Source organism: Dipodomys merriami, unplaced genomic scaffold, assembly GCF_024711535.1.
Source record: "Dipodomys merriami isolate MVZ:Mamm:240054 unplaced genomic scaffold, mDipMer1.0.p SCAF_380, whole genome shotgun sequence".
Classification (NCBI taxonomy): Eukaryota; Metazoa; Chordata; class Mammalia; order Rodentia; family Heteromyidae; genus Dipodomys; species Dipodomys merriami.
This window is the reverse complement of record NW_027205382.1, coordinates 342,408-366,084: the sequence shown is the minus strand read 5'-3', so window position 1 is coordinate 366,084 and position 23,677 is coordinate 342,408. Positions and strand designations below refer to the sequence as shown.

The 23,677-nt window shown below is 40.4% G+C and overlaps 1 protein-coding gene and 1 pseudogene across 9 annotated transcripts in view; both read left to right on the top strand.

The window, feature by feature from the left end:
- LOC138805022 (serine/threonine-protein kinase Nek5-like) overlaps positions 1-23,677 on the top strand; it is a 49,355-nt gene that overhangs the window by 17,210 nt on the left and 8,468 nt on the right. For 8 of the 9 annotated variants that reach the window (XM_069989581.1, XM_069989580.1, XM_069989583.1 and 5 more), the window contains 12 exons: positions 646-700; positions 2,890-3,090; positions 3,163-3,244; positions 5,910-6,043; positions 8,407-8,588; positions 10,723-10,789; positions 13,401-13,517; positions 14,551-14,637; positions 16,059-16,127; positions 18,338-18,406; positions 19,320-19,446; positions 21,244-21,372. In XM_069989581.1, the coding sequence (XP_069845682.1) occupies positions 646-700; positions 2,890-3,090; positions 3,163-3,244; positions 5,910-6,043; positions 8,407-8,588; positions 10,723-10,789; positions 13,401-13,517; positions 14,551-14,637; positions 16,059-16,127; positions 18,338-18,406; positions 19,320-19,446; positions 21,244-21,372 (1,319 nt within the window). The remainder of the gene's footprint in view (positions 1-645; positions 701-2,889; positions 3,091-3,162; positions 3,245-5,909; positions 6,044-8,406; positions 8,589-10,722; positions 10,790-13,400; positions 13,518-14,550; positions 14,638-16,058; positions 16,128-18,337; positions 18,407-19,319; positions 19,447-21,243; positions 21,373-23,677) is intronic. The other variant, XM_069989586.1, reaches the window with a different exon arrangement.
- Positions 3,990-4,084, top strand: LOC138805041 (small nucleolar RNA U13; annotated as a pseudogene).

The window sequence follows — 23,677 nt, the reverse complement described above, 5'->3', positions numbered from 1 at the left end:
GTCAAGTACAGTGGTTCACTCCGGCAATCCAACTACGCAGGAGAGGGAGATAGGATCACAATGCTTGTTCATGGAAAATTTAGTGAGACCCTATCAAACAAATGCCAAAGAAAAGACTGGGGGCATGACTCAAGAGGTAAGAGGCCCTGAGTTCAAACATAAATACAAGTTCCAAACATAAATACATAGGAAGATCACAATGCTTGTTTAGGGGAAATTTAGGCTTTGCTTTACTTCTTATTTTAGAATTGATTGGATGTATCTGAAAGCATTTTTTTTTGTCAGTTGTGGGGCTTGAACTCAGGACCTAGGCACTGTCCCTGGGCTCTTTTTTTGCTCAAGGCTAGTGTTCTAACACTTTGAGCCACAGTTTTTTGAGCTTCCAGTTTTTTGGTGGTTAATTGGAGATAAGAGTCCCTCAGACTTTCCTGCCCAGGCTGGCTTTGAACCATGATCCTCAGAATTCAGCCACCAGAGTAGCTAGGATTATAGACATGAGCCACCAGTGCCCAGCCTGAAAGCATTTTTGAAAACTCATCAACCTAGACAAAATAGTGCTACATACATATAAGGCATTAGCAGAACAAAAATGTTTACTAAGAACTATGGACATTTCCTTGGCACATAAACTCTTCTCTTCCCTAGGGACATTTGGTCTCTTGGCTGTGTTTTATATGAGCTTTGCACGCTCAGGCATCCTGTAAGTATGTTAATCATCAGATTAACCTTGAATTATTGAAATCAATTTAGTGAAACTAACTTCTTAGAGAAAATATTTTCTTCAGTTAGCTAGCTGAATATTGCTGAGTATGCCTATGGCCCTGGCTATTTAGAAGTAAGAGGCTTCAACTTGAGCCCAGGAGTTTGAGATAAGCCAGGGAAACCCAGAACAACACCTGTCTCAAACAAGAAAAGCAAAAAGTATATGGATAATTAATCAAAAGGGATGGTAAAACTAAGTGTCCATGGCTAAGTAGGAGGATTGGGTTCAAAGCCAGCCAGGCAGAAAAGTCCTCAAGACTCCAACTCTGATTAACCAGTGAAAAAGCTGAAGGTGTAGCTCAAATGATAGAGTGCCAGCCATGAGCAAGAAAGCTAAGAGGCCCCTGAGCTCAAGCCCTACTACTGGAAATTAATTAATCAAAATAAAGAATAATAAAATTATATGCCTGACATAGAAAGCTGTCCAAATAATATAAAATAACATATATACAATATAATAATTATAAGTATACATAAATACATATATAGCATATATATGCATATAATATATATATACATAATATATACATTTAGCAGAGGTAAACACATGCTTCACAGTGTTCCCCCTCTACCCCCAGGATATGCTGAATCCTCCAGCAACAAGTTAAGTACAAAATTTTATCCAGAAGGAATGCTCATTAAGTACCCAGTACCTGTGGTTCTTATTGGAGCATGGCCACTAGGCAAAACCTCTGGAATTTTAGAAACAAGCCATCAATTTATATTCTATTAACCTTTTTTGTGTGTGTGTATATGTCTATACTAGAGCTTGAACTCAGGGCCTGACACTCTCAGTTGGCTTTTTCCATTCAAGGCTGGCATTCTACTACTTGAGGCATACCTTCACCTTGAGCTTTTTGGTGGTTAATTGGAGAGAAGAGTTTCAGATATTTTCCTGCCCCAGGGTTGGCTGAGAACCACGATCCTCAGATTTCAACTTTCTGAGTAACTAGAGTTATAGGCACAAGCCACCAGTGCCTAGCTCTGTTTAACTTTTGAAAAGAAGAAATAAAATGTCCTAATAGTATGCCTTCAACTGAAGGAAGTATTCTAAATAGTGACACGAAACATATTCTCCTGAGTATAACCTCCTACACCTTCCAGGTTTTAAATGTGAGTAAATATTAGTTTGATAATAATTAAGGGCTGGGAAGGTGGCTCAGTGGTAGAGCGCTTGCCTTGCATGCCTGAGGCCCTGGGTTCAATTCCTCAGCACCACATAAGCAAAAAGAAAAAAGCCAGAAGTGGCGCTGTGGCTCAAGTGGTAGAGTGCTAGCCTTGAGTTGAAGAGCTGAGGGACAGCACCCAGGCCCAGAGTTCAGGCCCCACGACTGGACCCCCCCAAAAAATAATTAAAAATTAAAATGAATGAAAATATTTTTAGTCAAAAAAATTCAAACTATGGCGGAGATAGAGCTCAATGATAGAGAACACACTTACATGAACAGCACCCCAGATTCCACAGCCGACACAAAAGGAAAAAAACATCTAAAACTACAAGACCTGCATGGCACAATATGAGTGACTACCTGCAGTATCTAATTAGGAAAGATTAACTTATAACAACCTTGTAGGGTAAAATGCAGTCCTCTCTGAAGCTTAAAAACAGTCTCAGGCTGGCCAGGAATTGTAGCTCAATGGATAAGTACTTACCTAGGATATGTAAGGCCCTGTGTTGACTCCCAACATCACAAATAAGTATAATAGTATTAATAAGCCGGGCACCAGTGGCTCACACCTGTAATCCTAGCTACTCAGGAAGCTGAGATCTAAGGATCATGGTTCAAGGTCAGCTTGGATAGGAAAGTCTATGAAACTCTTATCTCCAAGTAACCACCAAAAAGGCAGAAATGGAGCTGTGGCTAAAGTGGTAGAATGATAGCCTTGAGTGAAAAAGCTAAGGGACAGTGTTCAGACCCTGAGTTCAAGCCCAGTGCAGGCACACACACAGACACAGACAGACACACAGACACAGACACACACACAGACACACACACAGACACACACACACAGAAGTATTAAACTAATAAATTAATGAGTTGTTTTTTCTTCTTGGAACGTTTATTTAAGGTTTAATAGCAGTGTTTAACATTTCTCCAATGTATTGCCTTGTTCTTGTCCTGTCAGTTTGAAGGTACCAACTTACACCAGCTGGTCCTGAAGATTTGTCAAGCACAATTTGCCCCGATACCACCCAGGTTTTCTCATGATCTACAGTCATTGGTACTTCAGCTCTTTAAGGTGTCTCCTCGAGATCGACCATCTGTTAATTCCATTTTGAAAAAGCCCTTTTTAGAGATTCTTATTGCTAAATACTTGACTCCTGAGGTGAGTTTTGAAGTGACTGTGTTTGACAGAGGTTTTGATTGGCAGGTCATTGATATGTATGTTTGGTTTTAGGTTATTCAAGAAGAATTCAACCATACACTTCCACATAAAGCAAGATCCTTAGCCTCTCAGCCTTCTGGGAAGATAGTCCCAGGTAAGAATGATTTGACTATACGATCCAAGAACTTCCATTGAACTTGAGGGGCAAGGCTAAGTGGTAGAATGCTTGCTTGCAGAACATTCACAAGGATTTTGGTTCAATTACAGCACACACACACACACACACACACACACACACACACACACACACACACACACACACACACACACACACACACACACACACACAAAGCAATGACAATTCTTTGTCAATTGTAGTAGCTGTGTTTGTAATCCCAGCATTTGGGAGTCTGAGGCAGGAAGATCATAGTTCAAGGCCAGCCTGGTCTGGTCTGACTCAAAAAATACCTTTTGTAGGAACTGAGAGTGTAGCTCAATAGTAGAGCACTTGCTTATCATAGAAGAGGCCTTTGGTTAAATTCTCAGCATGAGGAAAGGAAGAAAGGAAGAAAGAAAGAAAGTAAGAAAGGAAGGAAGGAAGGAAGAAAGAAAGAAGGAAAGAAAGAAAGGAAGGAAGGAAGGAAGGAAGGAAGGAGAAAAAGAAAGAAAAGAAAGGCGGGAGGAAGGAAGAAAGGAAGAAAAGAGAAAAGAAAGACGGAAAGAAGGAAGGAAGGAAAGAAAGGAAAGAAGAAAGAAAAGAAAAGAAGGAAGGGAGAAAGAAAGAAAGGGGAAAGCAAGAAAGGGGAGGAGAAGTAAAGAGAGTAAAGGAAAGGAAGAAAGAAAAAAAGGAAAGAGAGAAAAGGAAAAGAGAAAAGAAAAAAAAAAGGAAAGCAGTTATGATCCTTTGATAGTTCATAAGCATGATGACCAGGTTTTCATCATGTTAGATGTGCCTGTTTCAAAGCTTATGACAAAGTCAACACATTAACTGACATAAAAAAATAAGTACTTATTATGCATCTCTCACACAGAAAGGTCCAATATATGGCTGGCAACATTAGCAGGGAAATTCCACTAAATCTATTGAATTGGAAACAAAAAACACAAGCAGTGTAAGCAGGAGAAAAATATCTGCTCATGTGGCCACTAGGGGACGTGCCTGAGATGTTTAGGTAGCCCAGGAGTAAGCTGGGAGACATAGTGCTTTTGTTTTCATTACTCAGGAAATCTTCACAAAGCAATATGCAGGTAGAAATGCTTGAGGAGGCTACATCAAAGCTTACCTCTTGGAAGAAGGCTCAGACATAGGAGGATTAGTTTCAGCTTCTTTCTGAAATAGACAGGATGAACTAGTAATTGAGAATTCTCTTGGAGCTGGCTAGGATCTTGGAACTATTTGAAAGCAATGTAAGGACAATTATATTGAGACATGAATGAAGCAGATGATGCTTTATGACAGTTGTAAGTCTAGAGAACAATAGTAGTCAGGTGTCAGGAATCCACAGAAGGGATCAAGTGCAGTGTGAATGCAAGACAGGAGCTTATATTCAGGATGAGAAGCTATGTCTATCCAAGTGGCAATCAGACCAGTAAGGTTTAGTCATAACCAAATGCTTGGACTTAAAGGATCAGGAAGAGAAAATTTCTCCAAGGAATTTGTGCTAGCAAAATGTCATCCACCATGATAGAGAAAGAAAAGTGGAGGGAACATTATAAAAGGAAAATGAGTGAGCCTCTTTGCCAGATTTGATGTGATTGTTACGGACTGAAAAGGCTTAGAAAGCAGGTTAATAGAGTAGGAAAGGAAGTAATATTTGTCCACATTGTTGATGTGGGAGAGATCAGAAAATGGGAACACATTTTTGATGGGGATAATGTGTGAGAAGGCCTACCTACATTTTAAGCCACAATGAAACAAGAATGGTGCCACTTTGGGAAGGTGGTGCTCACACATGTAATCTTAACCAATCAGGAGACTGAAGATTGAGGTTCCAAACCAGCCTGGGCAGGAAAGTCTCCGAAACTCTTGTCTCCGACTAACTAGAAAACAATGTCAGAAGTGGAGGTGTGGCTCAGACTTGAATGAATAAAGCCAAGCAAGAGTGTGAGGCCTTGAGTTTAAGTCCTAGTACTAGCACACATAAAAAGGCTGATGTCACTTCAGAACCTAAGCTCTCATGACTCTATTTACTTTTACTATTATCCCATGCTTTTTGTTTCTGTTAACATTGATATTAATTCCACCCTTAATAAAATGTTAGGTTAGTGCTAGAGATGTGGTTCAAGGGATCTGGCTCCTGTCTAGCAAATTTGAAGCCCTAATTTTGAACCCTAGTACTGCCAAAAAAAAATATTGTCATGTTATTTATTGCCGACAATATGTAAAGGAACCCTCAACAAAACGTTTTCCTCCATTCAAAGAGAGTACGTAGTGGTATTTCATTCTGTGTGCAGAATATTTCTGGCTAAAATAAATTTTCTGTGTTATGACTTATAGCTTATATTTTTGGGTTTGTTTGTTTTTGTGCCTGTATTCACTGGAGCTTGACTCAGGGCCTCAAACTCTTTGCTTGGCTTTTTCCACTCAAAACTCGAGCCACACCTCCACTTCAAGTTTTTGTAGGTTAATTGGTGAGAATAGTCTCTTGGATTTGTCTGCCCAGGCTTGCTTTGAACCATGATCCTCAGATCTCAGCCTCCTGAGTAGCTAGGATTAGAGGTGTGAGCCACAGGTGCCTGGCATTGCAGCTTACTTTGATACTCTTTCAGGTGTCAATACTAATTTTTTAAATGAAGTTATTTTATTTTGTTTTAATAAGATTCTAAAATACAGAAAGTGAAGTTCCAGGGCAAATGTCCACTGCGATCAAAAATATCAGTGCCAGCTAAAAAGAAGGATGTATTACATAGAAATGAATGGAGACCCCCAGCTGGAGCCCGGAACCCCATATGTGTAAGTCAAGCTAAGCCCCTCTTTTTCTTAGCTGTGCTGTGCTCTTGTAGACCGACCTGACCATATATGTTCATTGCAAACTAATTAGTACAAGCTAATTAATTTGGAGTCTATAAGTTTTGTAGGCATAGTAAATCATTCTTTGGTGAGATGCATGAAAGTGAACATTTCTTACTTTATTTTAGTTGCTATTAAAAAAAACTTTTATTGCTACATCTCATCTTCCTTCCTTCCTTCCTTCCTTCTTTCCTTCCTTCCTTCCTTCCTTCCTTCCTTCTTTCCTTTCTTTCTTTTTCTTTTCTTTCTTTTTCTCTTTCTTTCTTTCTTTCTTTCTTTCTTTCTTTCTTTCTTTCTTTCTTTCTTTCTTTCTTTCTTTCTTTCTTTCTTTCTTTCTTTCTTTCTTTCTTTCTTTCTTTCTTTCTTTCTTGTCATGGGCTTTGAACCCAGGGCTTGTCTCTGTGCTCCACCACTTTGAGCTACAGCACCCTACCACTTTGGGCTACAAGCCACTTCCATTTTCCTGGTGGTTAAGTGGAGATAAGTGGTGGTTAAGTGGACTTTCTTGCCTGGACTGGCTTTGAACAGTGATCCTGAGAAGCTAAGATTACAGGAGTGACCTACTGGTGCCTAGCTAAGTTTTCTTTTTATAGCTGAAAATTTTCTAATTTTTTGTACATATAAGAAAAAGTATTTCTCTACAGAATGATGGAGTAATGCAATGGCAGGAAACACTGCATTAGTAGGTATGGGGATACATGCCTCTAATCAGCACTCAGAAGGTTCAGGCAGGGGGATTGAGAGTTCCAAGTCAGCCTAGGCTGCATATCAAGAACCTATTTCAAACAAAGCAAGCCAAAACCCCATACTGTATTTCATACTCTAAATTGCTACATGTCATTTGAATCATAAAATTATTGCTATTTTACTGTTACTTTATTAGCATGCATTTTTAAATTTTTCTATAGTAATTAACCTTTTTCTAGATTCTTTGTGCTTAGTTAATTGAATTTATTTAATGGAATGTTGAATCTTTTAGGTCACACTAATGAAATGCTTATGGTAAATAAATGATAAATTGGCCACTTTGTTATTGTACTGTGCTGGGACTGAATCACAAGTTAGACAAGTGCTCTACTATTGAGCAATATCCAAAGACCTCCCCCCTAAAAAATATTACTAGGGTTTTTTTTTTTGTCACTGGTCCTGGGGCTTGATCTCAGGGCCTGGGAAATGTTCCTTGAGCTTTTGTACTCCAAGCTAGCATACCACTTGAGCAACAGCTCACTTCCAGTTTTTTTTTTGCTTAATTGGAGACAAGAGTCTCATAGACTTTTCTTCCCTGGGCTGGTTTCGAACAGCAATCTTCAGATCTCAGCTGAGTAGCTAAGATCACAGATATGAGACACTGGTGCCTGGCCCAAAGAATCACATTTTTAAGGAAGGCTCATTGTATAATTCCAAGACCATTTAGAAGTCCATTTACTATATGTTTACTTGATATATGGATTTTTGCAGAAAGTATGTTGGTATGTAAACAGATTTGGAAATTATTGTCTATATTACTGCTTTTTATTGAAAAAATGTGACTAATTCTACTTAAGAAATCAGAAAAATCTGCCATGATTCAGAAATCTGTATCATATTTGTAGGAGAAAAATTAGCTGAAAGATTTGAGAGTAGATTAAGTTAGAAGACTATCAACCAAATGATATCTTTGCTAATCACTTAAACAACTTCTATTAAAGAAGAGATAAATATATCTGCATGGGAACCACCCATTATCTACTTGGACTTCAGAGAAAATCCCAAAGAAGCTGTTCTTCTTGGGTTATACACCCTGAGATTGTAAAATGAGCTGATCATCAGTGACTCACACCTGTAATCGTAGCTACTTAGGTGGCTGAGATGTGTTCAAAGCCAGCCTGGGCAGAAAAGTCGGTGAGATTCTTATCTCCACTTAACCACCAGAAAACTGGAAGTGGCCCTGTGGCTCAAAGTAGTAGAGCCTTGAGCAGAAGAGCTCAGGGACTGCACTCAGGCCTTGAGTTCAAGCCCCATGACTGACAAAAAATAAAAATAAATAAATAGAGTGAGAGAGACAGAAAGATTGTAAAATGATGAATATCTTCCTCATTTAATAGATTTTAGTCTTTTAATCTTTAAATTTTAAAATAAATCCTAGCAGCAAAATACCAGACCTTGAGTCATGGCTACTCTACTACTTGAGTAGTAGTAATTCAAGTAGTAGAGGTAGAGAAAGACTCTGAGTTCAAACCTCAGTACCACCAAAAATATTTTTCAATGGTAGATTTACATTATACATTTAAAAAAAGTCATTACTCTTTTTTTCTTTAATCTGCTAGATAAAAATGATGGAAAGGCCCAAAGTAGCTGCAGTTTGTGGACATTATGACTTTTATTATGCTCAACTTGACCTGCTAAGGAAGAGAATCCATGAACCAAACTATCACTGTGTCCCTCAAAAAGCTTCTGGAATTGAAGGATCTAACTGGGAAGAAAGCCACAACACATCACCTGCTCAATGGTATGCTGTGGTCAACCTTGTCTTTGATGTTCTGAAAATAGCTTTAGACACATTCAACACCCTCTTGTTTGGTCTGAGATTGAATTGTTTTGTTGCCCAGGCTGGTCTTGAACTCCTGGACTAAACATCATTTGTCAACATTATATATTCCAAAGTCTCCCCAAATTCTCCTAAAATAAGTGAGGGAGAACTTCCAAAAATCTCCACTTTAAACACTTATTTATTGTTCCCTTGTGCCTCCCTTCCATATCAAATTTGATATAAAATATTTTTTCTTTTTTTTTTTAATTGTGAAAATACTGTACAGAGGGGTTACAATTACATGGGCAAGATAATGAGTACATTTCTTATCAAGCACTGTAGCCTCTTCCTTTGTTTCCCCTTCCCATCCTTCCCTTCCCATCCTCCCCCTCCCCCCCATCTTCCCTGCCCCCCTTAGCCCCCCCCCCCGCCCCGCACCAAAGTTGTAAAGTTCGTTTTCGATATAACAACTTGTACATCTCATTGTTGCAATGGGTCCACCTGTGTCCCTATTTAAATGATTTGTTTTTCCCCTTCCCCTCCACAAATTATACCGACATCAAATACAGTGAAAGCAGGGGTTATGCTGTGGGGGAGGGACATGCAAAGCAACAAAGAAATAATCTTATAAATGTGTTAGAAGCAATCGCATGAAATAAAAAAAAACATTTGAATACATATCTTAGGGTTCATTTCCCTAACATCACCTTATCTGACCTTTTCTGTTTGACTCAGACATATACTAGATATTGCAAATAAGGGAAACCATGGGACCTATGTTTATAAAATATTTTCTTATTCATGGGGTTATTTAGCTGTAGGCAAGATTCCTAATCTTTTAATATTTTTATTTCTTCTTGTCACTGAAACTCCTAGCCATAAAGCTTGGCTCACAATCCAAATGCTTGCCTGCATTAAGAGAAAAGGAAATGCTGGGAGCCAGTGGCTCACACCTGTATTCCTAGCTACTCAGAAGGCTGAGATCTGAAGATTGCAATTCAAAGCTAGCTTGAACAGGAAAGGCTGCGAGACTCTTATCTCAACTACTAAAAAGCTGGAAATTGAGCTGTAGTTTAAATGGTAGAGTGTTAGCTTTGAGCAGAAAAAGCTAGAGAGAGAGACAGACAGACAGGAGACAGAGACAGACAGAGAGAGAAGGAAGGGGAAGGAGACATGATAAATACATATATAAATAGAAGAATGAATCTGTTTATACTTTTGGACAAAACTGGGGAGAGAAATTCTGAGTCTGTCTCAGGGCTTCAAGCCCCACCACCAACCAAAAAAAAAAGAAAGAAAGAAAGAAAAAAATTAGCCAGGCATGGTGGCACATTCCTATAATCCTAGCACTGTGAAGTTGACTAGGAGGATTTCAAGCTCGAGGCCAGCTTGAGTGATATAGAGACAGTATCTTAAAGAGAGGAGAGAGAGAGAGAGAGAGAGAGAGAGAGAGAGAGAGAGAGAGAGAGAGAGAGAGAGAGAGAGAGAGAGAGAGAGAGAGAGAGAGAGAGAGAGAGAGAGAGAGAGAGAGAGAGAGAGAGAGAGAGAGAGAGAGAGTATAGATAAGGCATAAGCCTGAGGGCATAAACTTGGGGGTGGTTTAAAAAGACACAACATTTTGAGAGGCAGCAGAAGCATCATCTTTGTTCATGAAGCATTTATGTGCCAGCATAAAGGAAGAAGGATGGACCCCTATCCATTCCCAAGTGGCTCAAGGTTTTGTTCAGGGAGTGAGGATCACTGTGAAGCCAGGAGCGAGGAGCTGTAGATTTACTATCACACAGAGTGCTTTGTTTGCCTGCCATGTGTCTAGGCTAGAATAATCATGTCCTGAAGAAAAATCTATCACATCATGATATTTTCTGTTCACCCCTCTCTGTACCCTCAGTTCTTTCCAAAAACTTTCTTTCCTGATCTAAACTCATGGTAACTTTGAACTACTTCTTGACCTTGGAAATTCAAGTTGGAGATGAATCTTAAGTCCCATTATTAAGCTGAAAATTCACTTGTCATATTGGGCATATTTCTACTTCAGGGACTGGGCACAGTCAGAACTTCAGTGTACTCAAGGATCAAGGCCTACTTCTCATGCCCAATATTCTTATTTCTCAAGGTCTGCTGAATACCTTCAGAGGAAATTTGAAGCTCAGCAATATAAGTTGAAAGTAGAAAAGCAATTGGTGAGTAAAATACTGTGCCTGGAAAGCAATTTTGCTAATAGTTTTCTCTGTTCACGGATATTTATGAATCCTTAAGTTTAAGTCATGTCACTAGAAGGTCAAGACCACCCATCTACCAGTTCTCAGTTTAACTTTGTTTTTTTGTGTTTGTACTGAGGTTTGAACTCAAAGCCTTGTACTTTTGCTCATTTTTTTTTATTCTATCACATGAACCACATTTGTACTGTGGCTTTTTAATGGCTAATTAGAGATAGAGTCTCTTGGATTTGTCTGCTAAGCTAGCTTCAAATCTCTATCCTCAGATCTCAGCTTCTGAGTAGGGTTACAGGTGTGAGGCACCAGTACCTGGCAGTTCTGTTTTGGGGTGGGGGTGTGTGTGTGTGTGTGTGTGTGTGTGTGTGTGTGTGTGTGTGTGTGTGTGTGTGTGTGTGTGTGTGTGTGTGTGTGTGTGTGTGTGTGTGTGTGTGTGTGTGTGTGTGTGTGTGTGTGTGCCACTTCCAGCTTTCTAAGTGGTTAATTGGAGATAAAAATTTTATAGACTTCAAACTGGGCTGGCTTCAAACTGGGAATCCTCAGATCTCAGCCTTCGGAGTAACAAGGACTACAAGTGTTGGCCACCAGTGCCCAGCAATTTTCAGGTTTTTTTTTTTTTCATGTGTTTGTTTTTTGATTTTAATAGTTGAAGAAGAGTAGCAACAAGCTGGAATTAAAGTATGGAAGCTTAGTTTCATCTCTGGCTCTATGACTTGCTGTGCCCCCTCGCAGTTTATGCAACCTTCAGGCTTAATTTCCTTTTCTATAAATAATGATTTTGGAGTAGATAAGCTTCAGATTTCCTTTCTGTGTTGATCTTATTTTATGATTTATTTTATATTATTAATTTTTATTATTTTGCTAATACCAGAGCTTATACTCAAGGCTTCAGGCTTGCTTGGCTGGTGCTCTGCCACTTGAGCAACATCACCAGCTTGATTTTTTGCTGGTTTATTTTGGAGATGGAGTCTTTTGGATTTTTCTGCCCAGGCTGGCTTCGAACTGTCATCCTCTTGATCTCATCCTACTGTGTAGCTGGAATTACAATAAGAACCACTAGGGGGGCTGGGAAGATGGCTCAGTGGTAGAGCGCTTGCCTTGCATGCATGAGGTCCTGGGTTTGATTCCTCAGCACCACATAAGCAGAAAAGGCTGGAAGTGGTGCTGTGGCTCAAGTGGTAGAATGCTAGCCTTGAGCTGAAGAGCTGAGGGAGAGTGCCCAAGCCCAGAGTTCAGGCCCCACGACTGGACCACCCCCCCTCCAAGAAAAGAACCACTGGGACCTAGCTTATTTGTATTTTATTTTTAAATATTTCTTTCTTTTTTTGGGGGGGGGCGGTCATGGGGCCTGAACTGTGGGCCTGGGCGCTGTCCCTCAGCTCTTCAGCTCAAGGCTAGCACTCTACCACTTGAGCCACAGCGCCACTTCCAGCTTTTTTTCTTTTTGCTTATGTGGTGCTGTGGAATCGAACCCAGGGCCTCATGCATGCAAGGCAAGCACTCTACCACTGAGATACCTTCCCAGCCCTATTTTTTATTTTTAAATATTTCTATACAATATTGGTTAACATACCTTATTTGAATTGGAAGTTAACCTTTACCCTTAAATGTCATAATTCTGGGGTTGAAAGAGGTTGTACATGTGCTCCATTTGTAGATTCTCCTACTTAATCTCATGGTCTGAGGGTGTTAAACCTTCACGAAGCTTTAATTTTATAATTATAGTTTATCAAGTCAGAAAATGAATCTAACATCTCAAATGATAACATAAAATAATTGCTTAGAATACACAGCATTCATGGGAAATTTAAAAATTGTTTAGTATTTAAATTATGAAAATTCTACTAGGTAAGGTGGCTTACACCTGGGTAATCTCAGCCCCATGTAAAGTGTCTGAAGCCAGCGAAGGCAAAAAGTCAGTAAGCTTCCATCTCAACAAATGTTATTGGACAAACATTATGGTACACTTCTGTATTACAGCTATGGGAGGAAGACTGTTGGTTGAAGGATTATGGTCCAGACTCACTCAAACAAAAGCATGTAACCTAAAGCAAAAAGGGTGAAAGATGAAATGTAGACCAGTGTTGGTGGCTCATGCTTATAATCCTAGCTACTCAGGAGGCTGAAATCTGAGGATCGAGGTTCAAAGCCAGTCCAGAGGAGAAACTGTGAAACTCTTATCTCCAGTAAACCACTCAAAAAAGCTAGAAGTGGAGCTATGGCTTAAATAGCAGAGCTTGCCTTGAGCAAAAGAAACTTAGGTACAGTGTCCAGACCCAGAGTTCAAGCCCCAGGACTAGCAAAATAAAAGGGGGGGGGCAGGAATTAAAGGTGTGACTCAAATGGTAGAGTGCCTGCCTAGGAAATGTAAGACACAGAATTCAAACTTCAGTATCACCACAAAACAAAATGAAGGAAAAGGGAAATAAGAAAATTATATTATTTACTCCAAAAACTCTCCAAACTACTGAGTTTGTTTGGTGATATAATTCTTGCCTATAGGAAGAAGTCAAGGTCAACTCAGAAGCTGTTCCCAAAATGCAAATGTATCTTATAAATAATTTCATTCAATCAATAGGGTCTTCGTCCTTCTTCTGCTGAACCAAATCACAACCAAAGGCAAGAGCTAAGAGACCGTGGAGAAGAAACTGGGTCCCAGGAGCTACAATTTAGGAAAAAGGACATGAAGGACCAGGTTAAAAACAGTTGAATTCTAGGGCTTACATGTGTTAGTCCCTTTTCCTCAGTATGCCTCAGTGTGCAAATACTGAGCATGTGAAGAACCAAGCTTGGTGTTTTAGGGGACACAGAGCCAAAATTTTACTTACTCGGGGTGTATACCACCAGTTAATCAGTTTACCTTGGGTCACTTAAATTATCTATCATTAACTTATTTAACATTAGTGTTCCCAGGGCTGTGCTGTCCATGTATAGCAAGCTGGATGCTAGCTTAAAAACACAGACATGTATTTTCTCACAGTTCTGGAAGCTGCAAGTACAGAATCAAAGTAATGACATTCTACACTCTTCACGGCCTCCATCTAACTTAGAGGGGATCTTTGTGCCTCTTCCTACCTTCTGATGCTTTCCTGGCAATATTTGGCATTCCTTGGTTTGCAGTTGCTTGCATCATTCTAACATCTGCCTTTTGTCACATGGTGGCATCTCAGTTTTCACCTGGTCATTTTCAAAGGGAGCCACTTTGCTCCATGACTGCATGTTAACTAGTTATCTCTGCAATGCCCCTGTTCCCAAATCAGGCCATATTCTAAGGTGCCGGGAAACAGGACTTCAGCAGAGTTCATTTGGTTTTGTTTTTGAGATGAAGTCTCCCTAAGCTGCCCAGGTCACATCTTAAACCACAGAGCTCAAGGATCTTCCTGCCTTTGCCTCCCGAATAGTTGGGAGTGCACCATCTTTCCAGCTTCCACCTATCTTTAAAGGGAATGAATTTCAACCTATAACATAATCTGAAATCAACATTGGATGCATAACTATGTCAGTGCATTTAGGGTCCTGTATGAGCATAGGATCTGTGCAAGCCCATGTATCTCTCATGGGGTGTGAAGAACCATCCATGGCCAAAACATGGCAGATTATGATGTTTGAGAATAACACATTTTGAATGCTTATTTTATGTCACTTCTTAAAAAAAGTATGGATTTTATAGAGATTACTTTTAAGTTGTTCACAAATGTTAGAGTATTTGGGTTGGCTTTGCTTTCCAGGAATATTGGAAGCAGCTAGAAGAAATACGCCAACAGTATCACAATGACATGAAGGAAATCAGGAAGAAGATGGGGAGAGAACTGGAGGTAAATTCAACCTTCTAGAAGGAAACATTGTTTTTCCAGTTTAGAGTTGACTAAGTTAGTAGATACTGAAAGTGATTAACTTAAATGTAGTGATCAGATGTACAGGAGCTGCAGCCTGGGGAAGGTTTTCTCCAGAGCACAGTGTGGTTCATGCTCAGATCCTTATGCATTGACAGCTTTACATGTAATGGGTCTGAGATGGGAGTTCTGACACCAAAAAGATGGGTAGAAGACCTTCCTTTCCTCCATCCCTCCTTATCTTCCTCCCATCTTCTTTCCCCCTTCTTTCCTTCCATTTCTTTTTTTCCTTCCTTCCTTTCTTCCATTTCTTCCTTCCTTTCTTCTATTTCTTCCTTCCTTTCTTTTTCTCTTTCTCCTTTCCTTTCCTCTCTCATTTCCTCCCTCCCTCCCATCTTTCCTTCCCTTCATTTCCTTCTTCCTGTTAGGAGTTTAGGGGAAGGTTTGTGAAGTTGCCCTTTAGACATGAGGACTTTCCAATTTAAGTCCTATTTCTGGACAAGTCATAATGGTAAGAAAACTTAGCAGAGCTTTACTGAGTAAGCAGGAAAACAGACAAGCAGAAAGAAAGAGTCTTACTCTGTCAGATAAAGTGTGGTTGCTCAGAGGGAGAGACACAGAGCTCTTTGACAACAGGGGTATTTATATAAAGGCAGGGTCTGACGAACAGTTATTCAGGATAACTGTGTATCTTTACTCTGAATCACTCTTAGTGTTACCCTTTTATTGCTTGGGCTCTGAGTGTCTAAGTCTGACCTACTCTTTAACCCTTGATCTTTATGTTTGAACATCACTTCCAGGAAAATAATGGCATCCTGCCATGAAATCAATGTTTATCCTTGATATTCAGAAACAGTGTATTTAGAAGCAAGAAAGATAGTGCTTCTATGTTTCTAAATGCATTGTTTCTGAACTCCTGTCTGCTGTTCACCATGCCTAATCTATCCTGCCTGGTTGCTTTTTTTTTTTTTTTTTTCCCATGCTGAGGTTCCAGCCCAGGAACTAATACATGTTAGGCCAGGACTACATAGCAGACATTTCTAGAAAAGCTATGAAAAAAAGCACCTGAAGAATAACAAGACAGTCTCGGGAAAAAGAACCACAAAGACAACTCTTGTGGTAGGATGTGGCTCAGTGGTAGAACTGCTGCCTAGGATTATGAAGCCCCAAGTTTCACACCCAGCACACACACACACACACACACACACACACACACACACACATACACACACACACACACACACACACACACACACACACACACTGGGAGTAGCTGCCTCCAATGATCTTGTTTGCAGCAGCATAATAGCATGTTCTTAATGGGCTCTGGTGAAGGGACAGAAAGTAGCTTCCTGAATTCACACAGAACCAATCTTTTTGACCATGTACCATCTGTATTAAAGGAGAACTCAAAAATCAGTCATAAAACCTATTTGGTAAAGAAGATGCACCTGAAGAAGAGGCCTGTGCAGGTAGGGATGGCTGCTGGGCCTCTGTTCTTTCCAGTGGGGTTGCTCTAGCCTAGTGCTTCTCACCTCTTCCTGTGCAACATGATAGACCCAACTGTCATGTGAGATCCTTTTATAAAGCTCAGGTCCTCTTATTCATTCCTCTTTTCTTTCTCGGTGTCTCCCACACCTCCCCCCCCCCCCCCCCCCCCCCCCCCGCCTCGCACGCCACCCCCATCTTCCCCAGGCAACCACAGAATTGCTTCCTGTCACAGCTGCTGAGTTTGCATTTTCTAGATTCATTTGCAGTATGTAAATGAATCACACTGTACTCTGCTCTCTATTGTCTGGTTTCCTTCTGCATAATAATGTCACGAATTGTCCATATTGCACATATGAATAGTTTGTTGTTCCTCACTGAGGCTGGATACATACAAGTCTATAAATGTGTCAACATTTGCTTGTCTAGTTACTGTGGATGGGTGTGTGAGTTGTTTCCAGCCTTTGACTATTACAAATAAAGCTGCAGTGAACATTTATGTACAAATCTTTGTGTAGACATGGTCTTCTTGTCTTTTGAATAAACCCTTTGGATTGGATTAGCTGGATCACATAGTAGGTGAATGCTTAATTTTTCTTTTTTAATTTGTGATGTTGAAATTGAATCAAGACCTCACAAATGCTAGGCAAGTACTCTATCCTGAGTTACAGCCTAAGTATCCTTGTTTTTCTCTGTTTTTCACTAGATTGCCCTGGCTTGCCCTTGAACTTATGATCTTTCTGCCTCAGCCTCCTCAGTAGCTTAAGAAATTGGGATTGGAAAGTGATGAAGAGGCAGGATAACTTTAGGAAAATGGGGCCTAGTGAAGGCAACTCAGAAATATGGTATTTAGAAAACATAGAAATGCCATCTTTGCTTCAGAGAGACAACAGGAGACTGAAATCTGAGGATACAGAGTCAAAGCCAGCCTGGATAGAAAAGTCTGTGTGACTCTTATTTCCAATTAACTATCAAAAAGCCAGACTGGAGGTGTGGCTCAAGTGGTAGAATGCCAGCCTTGACTGGAAAAGCCAAGTGAGAATGTGAGGCCCTGAGTTCAACCCCAATATTGGCACACACACACACACAAAACAATCAACAAATTGAAGATGACGCTAACTAGGCAGGATGCTGAGTCTGAAGCTTAGAAGAGGGGAAAGGGGAAACCAGATGACATATTGCATAAGGAGTCATTGCATAACGCTGGGACTTAATAGATAGAAATGCATGAGGCTCCCTTGTGGAAAAGAAAGGAAGAGTGGAGAGCCTAAGATAGAGCCTAAGAAACCTCAGCATACAGTTCACCTCTCAACCTTGCCTTTCAAACTCTTGTTATCCGCTGTATATAGTCTTCTTGTCTTCTTCCTTAAAATTGCCTGTCAATTTTTACAGCCCACCCTTTACATTGTCATGAGTTGGACAATTTTCTTACTGTCTTGACTGAGATCCTAAGCCTTTTAAGAGAGAGATTCTGTTGTCAAAATTATATTCTTGGGCCAAGATATGGCTCAGAGGGAGTGCTTGCCTAATATGCATGAAGTACCGAGTTCAATTCCTAGCCCTAGAAAAATATATACTTGAACTGGATTGGGTTGGATTGGACTGTACTAGAGCAATGAACACTTCATCACACTATAGAACTTTTACCCATTGCAATGCCCATGATAAATCCACAAATATCTCAATTTGTTGCATTCTATGCCTGAGTTTTTGATGAATGACTGACTTTCCTTAGTAAAGGCATGTTTTTGTTTTCAAATCAATCACCCAATTCAATCTAAAAATCAGATCATAGAAGTACCAAGTGTTGTGAATTCAGAAGTTGGAAAATAAAATTAAATGACAGTATTATGTTTTTATCTTAAATTCTAGGACATTGAAAGAGACTTAAAAACAAATTAGGCTTCAGAACACAAAGGAAAGTAAAATTCCTGAACAGAAATATAAAGCTAAAGTAATAAACTTTTTTTTCTTTTGATTTCATGTTAGAAGGCTGCCTGTGGGTTTATCCCTTATAATCTGGGTTGCCTACCTAATTTCTCCTCTATTTCATAGAATAACCCTATTTAGTGATTAGATTAATGATTTGAAGTAGTTGTTATCAAAATAAATTGATCCAAGGGATTATAATTGTAAAGCTTTTTATTGAACTGCTAAACAAAGACTTTTTAAATTTTGTTTTGTTGCCTTCTAGAGGGGGGTAAAGTTTGAAATTCCCTTAGACAAGTGTGTTTCTGGTGAAGACTCCTTCCAGGAAGATGAGGTAAGTCATAAAAATAGACATTTCAGCTAAGAGAAAAGTTTTATGACATTGTTCTATGGGCTCTAGGGGCAAATTCCATTAAATAGTCCTGGAAGGGGCTCTGGGATTCGAGTTTTCCAAGTGTGTGTGTGTGTGTGTGTGTGTGTGTGTGTGTGTGTGTGTGTGTGTGTGTGTGTGTGTGTGTGTGTGTGTGTGTGTGCTCTGGGATTCGAGTTTTCCAAGTGTGTGTGTGTGTGTGTGTGTGTGTGTAAGCACCAGGGCTTGAACTTGGGGTTTTATGTTCTGCTTAGCTTTTTCACATAAGGCTGGCACTCTTCCACTTGAGACACACTTCCAATTCCAGCTTTTTACTGGTTAGAGATAAGAGTTTCTTGGATTTTCTTTTTTTTTGCGGGGGGGGTCTGGTCGTGGGGTCTGAACTCTGGGCCTGGGCGCTGTCCCTCAGCTCTTCAGCTCAAGGCTAGCACTCTACCACTTGAGTCACAGTGCCACTTCTGGCTTTTTTCTTTTTGCTTATGTGGTGCTGAGGAATTGAACCCAGGGCCTCATGCATGCGAGGCAAGCGCTCTACCACTGAGCCAACTTCCCAGCCCCTTTCTTGGATTTTTTACCTGGGCTCAAAGCCAGCCCAGGAAGGAAGATCCTTGAAATTCTTAGCTCCAATTAAGCCAAAAGCTAAACTGGAGCTGTGGCTCAAAGTACAGTGCCAGCCTTGAGTAAAAAAGCAAAGTGACAGTGAGGAGCCCTGAGTTCAATAGTAGCTTACACATAAACACACACAACTATGTACAACTCTGCTTAATAGTTATATATTGAATACTTAACATACATCTTAGTAATACTTAAAAAAAAAAAAGAATTGTAGCCTCTTCCCAAGGTTTATTTCTCATGAAACACTGTGGAACTGCTTTAGGTAATGGTTGCACTAACTGACAATTTGACCTTCGAGGATGGCATGAAGTTGAAGGAATACAGACAGATGAAGGGGCAAGAAGAGTACGCAGACAAAGCCTCTGAAGAGCTTTGTGGCCCAGAAACTGGTAGGTGTTCCTTGAAAGCTGTGGATGAGCAGGAGCCATTTCATTAGCTGTCTGTCTCAAATGTTCCACTTGGCTCCTGGGTCTCTGCCTGCTTACACTTGCTGCTCCTGCACACCAGGCCAGCTCCTTCTCTGAAATGCTCTGGATCCTTCCTCCTCCTTCTGCCCAGTATGGCTCACTCATGACTTTGTCATCCTTCAGCAGCATAGTAACAGAGATGGTGGGAGCTTGAATCCCAGCTGATGCTGTACTTTCTGATCACAGAATCATCTTCTATGTTACATACTTCCTCTTAGGAGTAGTAATAGCCACACTGGGTATTGTGAGGAAAATAATCTCACCATATGACAGGGGAGATATGATATAGAGGATACCAGCCATGTGCTATGGTTTAACAAATGGTATTCCCTTCATTTCCTCTATGCTTTCCCCATTTTATTGCCCTATTTTCTAGAGGGTTCCTCTTTATTCTCTACCTGGTTGCCATACTATTACTACTACAACTACTACTACTAATAAACAACCAAACAATAATAATAGTTATAATAACTAATATTTATTATAATCATTAGTATTATAACAATTTTGCAATATAATAGTTATAACATAGTTAACTATTAATAATAGCTATTATATAATTTCTGGAGTGTAAAGTCAATTCTACATGGTTTCACACTTAATGCTGACTAGCTGATCTCCCAGTGACCCACTTTTCCCACCCTAGCTTCCTTTCTTTCTAACAACCATAATGGGGATCATGCAGCCTGCCAGAGCACCCATCTTACCCTATACCAAGTGTGCACCTGAATGGCTCAGTTTCCCTTCCTAGAATACTTTTTGCCTCATATCTTTCTGGAGCATCATTACTCAAGTGACAGGGCATTTGATTGAGGCTCTCCCTTGAGCTGCATATTGTGAATGGTGGTTAGGGAACTCTTTTTGTAACCTGGACACTGTCCTCCTCCATACCAAAGAAGTGTCACAAGCAAAGGAAAGGAGGCATAAAATATGTCCAGAGAGCTGTGGCATGGCTCAGTGTCAGTGCAAATCCCTATACTGAAAAGACAAATACAAAAACTAAATAAAAGGGGCTGGGAAGGTGGCTCAGAGGTAGAGTGTTTGCCTTGCATGCATGAGGCCCTGGGTTCAATTCCTCAGCACCACATAAGCAGAAAAAGCCAGAAGTGGTGCTGTGGCTCAAGTGGTAGAGTGCTAGCCTTGAGCTGAAGAGCTGAGGGAAAGTGCCCAGGCCCAGAGTTCAGGCACATGACTGAAAAAAATAAAAATAAAAAATAAACAAAAACAAATTAAAAAAACCAAAAAGCAAAAAACAGTGGGCACCAGTAAGCTGAGATCTGAGGATCATGGTTCAAAGTCAACCCAGGCAGGAAAGTCCTTGAGATTCTTATCTTCAGTTAAGCACCAGAAAGCTGGAAGCAGAGTTTTGGCTTAAGGGGTTGAGCACCAGCCTTGAGTGAAAAAGCTAAGTTACAGCACCTACACCCTAGTTCTGGGCACAAAAATGAAAACAAGGGGAGGGGGGAGAGAGAGAGATAATAGAATAGACTGTATTCTGTGGAAAGTGATTGGGTTCTCCCACATGATTCAATGAATGTGTCTATTCATGTCACTAATTATCTCTTTCACAGTCAGTTAAACTCATCAGTTACAGCTTTTAATTACTGTTTGTCAGCTTCCTAAGCTCTGATCTTAGATTGCCTTGGTACCTGAGCACTTTAGTTTGATGCAGCATAGTCACACCCTGGCTGCTTTGGAGCTAATAAGTGATTCTCTTAGACACAGAGTGCTGCCCGCAGGCTGCCACAGCTGCAACAAACAGGAGGCAATGGGATGCCAGAGCACCCAAGACGCTGCTGCAAATGATGGCAGCGGCCGATGTCACCGCCTGCCCCACCATGCCTGATGGTGAGTCTGCTCTGTTAATGCCAGTTGGCACTAAGGAAGACCAGAGGGCCCAAACAGTTGTCTTATCAGAGCTCACTGTGTTGGAATAAATTTCCTTTTAAGTTCAGTCTCTACTGATTTTGTTCCAAACACCTTGCAAAGGCATTTGTTTTCTCCTCCACCCACTGGAGACACTTGCCTGATAATTGTCCCAAAGAACTGACCACTCTTGCCAGGCAAAAGAAAAGGAAGAAAAATCCAAGATGCAACGAGCTGTTTGTTTGTTTATTTTTGCCGGTCATGGTGCCTGAACTCTGGGCCTGGGCACTGTCCCTCAGCTCTTCAGCTCAAGGCTAGTGCTCTACCACTTGAGCCACAGCACCACTTCCAGCTTTTTCTGCTTATGTGGTGCTGAGGAATCGAACCCAGGGCCTCATGCATGCAAGGCAAGTGCTCTACCACTGAGCCACCTTCCCAGCCCCACGACTTTTTTTTAAAGTGATGTGAAAGCTAGGCACTGGGTAGCTCACACTTGTAATCTAAACTACTCACAAGGTTGAGATCTGAAGACTGCAGTTAGAAGCCAGAGAGGAAAGTCCATTGACTCCTGATCTTCAGTTAACCAGCAAAAAGCTGGAACAGGATGGCAGAGCATTGAGCCAAATGAAAGAGAGAGGACCTAAATGCAAGCCCCAGTATCAACACAAAATAAAGAAAAAAATTAAAGTGAGGGTGAAGAAAGGCAATTGAATTGATATGTCCTCTAGTGTCAGCTTAATGATTTCCCTGAAAGTTTTTGGAAAGTCATATGTTTCACCAGTAAAGTTGGAATTAAAAAAGATTCGTTTTCCCAAGATTTCAAGAATTATCAGTGTAAAGATACATATACTTTCTAAGCCAATGTGCTATTTATCTATTTGCTTATTTATTTAGAAGAAAAAGGCAACCCTTTTAACATTAGCTCTTCATATCCTTGACTTCAACCAACCACAGATGGAAATTTTTTTGTTTTGTTTTTTTGCGCCAGTCCTGGCACTTGAACTCAGGGCCTGAGCGTTGTTCTTGAGCTTCTTTGGCTCAAGGCTAGCTATCACTTAAGCAAGAACTCTGCTTACAGCTTTTTGGGGGCAGTTTGTTGGAGATAAGAAGTCATATGGACTTTCCTGCACAGGCTGGCTTCAAACCTTGATCCTCAGATCTCAGCTTCCTGAGTAGCGTGAGCTACTGATGCCCAGCAGAAAATATTTTTTTAAAAAATTAGGAAAGGCCAGGCACTGGTGGTTCGAGCCTATAATTCTAACTTTTCAGGAGGGCAGGATTTGATGATTTGAGGTTCAAAGCTAGTCTGGGCAAGAAAGTCCATGAGACTTCCATCTCCAATTAACTAGCAAACAGCCAGAAGCGGAGGTGTGACTAAAGTGGTAGAGCACCAGCTTTGAGTGGGAAAAGGTAAGAACCCAGGTGATGAGTTCAAGCCCCATTACTGGCAGGTATGTGTATGTGTATGCGTGCGCACACACACACACACACACACACGCACACACACACACACACACATACACACACACACAGAGAAAAACAAAAGCTTCTGTTTATTCCATAAACAATTCAGCCTACCAGCTATTTATATGGCAGTTACACTGTATTAGAGACTAAGTGGATATGCTTGGGTTATATGCAAATATTACTCTACTATATGCAAGAGACTTGAGCACCCACAGATTTTTATATCCTTGGGGGTCCTGAAATCATTCCTTCTTAGATACAAGGAACGAATGTATATAATAACTGAAGTTAATAAGTGTATGTACGTGAGTTGGCTTATAAATCAATAAGGCAATTGAGGTGGATACCTAACTTTAAAATATGTTTTATCACAACAAAAAAGGCCTTTTTTAAACACAGATCTTTTTCAGAGCTAACGAGACCAAGAATGCTTATTTTCCCTTATATGTGGAAGCTAGAGTTAGCTTATAAACCTATAAGTAAATATGTTGAGTGGTATGCAAGTGTATACACCTGTATTAACTGAAATATGGTAGTTTCAATGTAGAACTCAAATAGTGAAATTCCTTAGAAAGGCACAATAAAAATTCAACAAAATAAACAGGAAGGGGGTGGGGTCACGGGGAGCTGGGTAGCCAGTGAAGAGAAGAGAGGGAGAATGCAGTCAAGAATTCAATGTGTGTGCTACAAACTTAAAAGGAGTGAAGGAAAGGGTGGGTCAGGGAAGGAAAGGTAAGAATGCCCAAAGGGGTGACACTGTTAAATGGCAACTCCTGTACAACTAAATAAAAAAAGTATTAAAAAACCCCATGAATTTTCT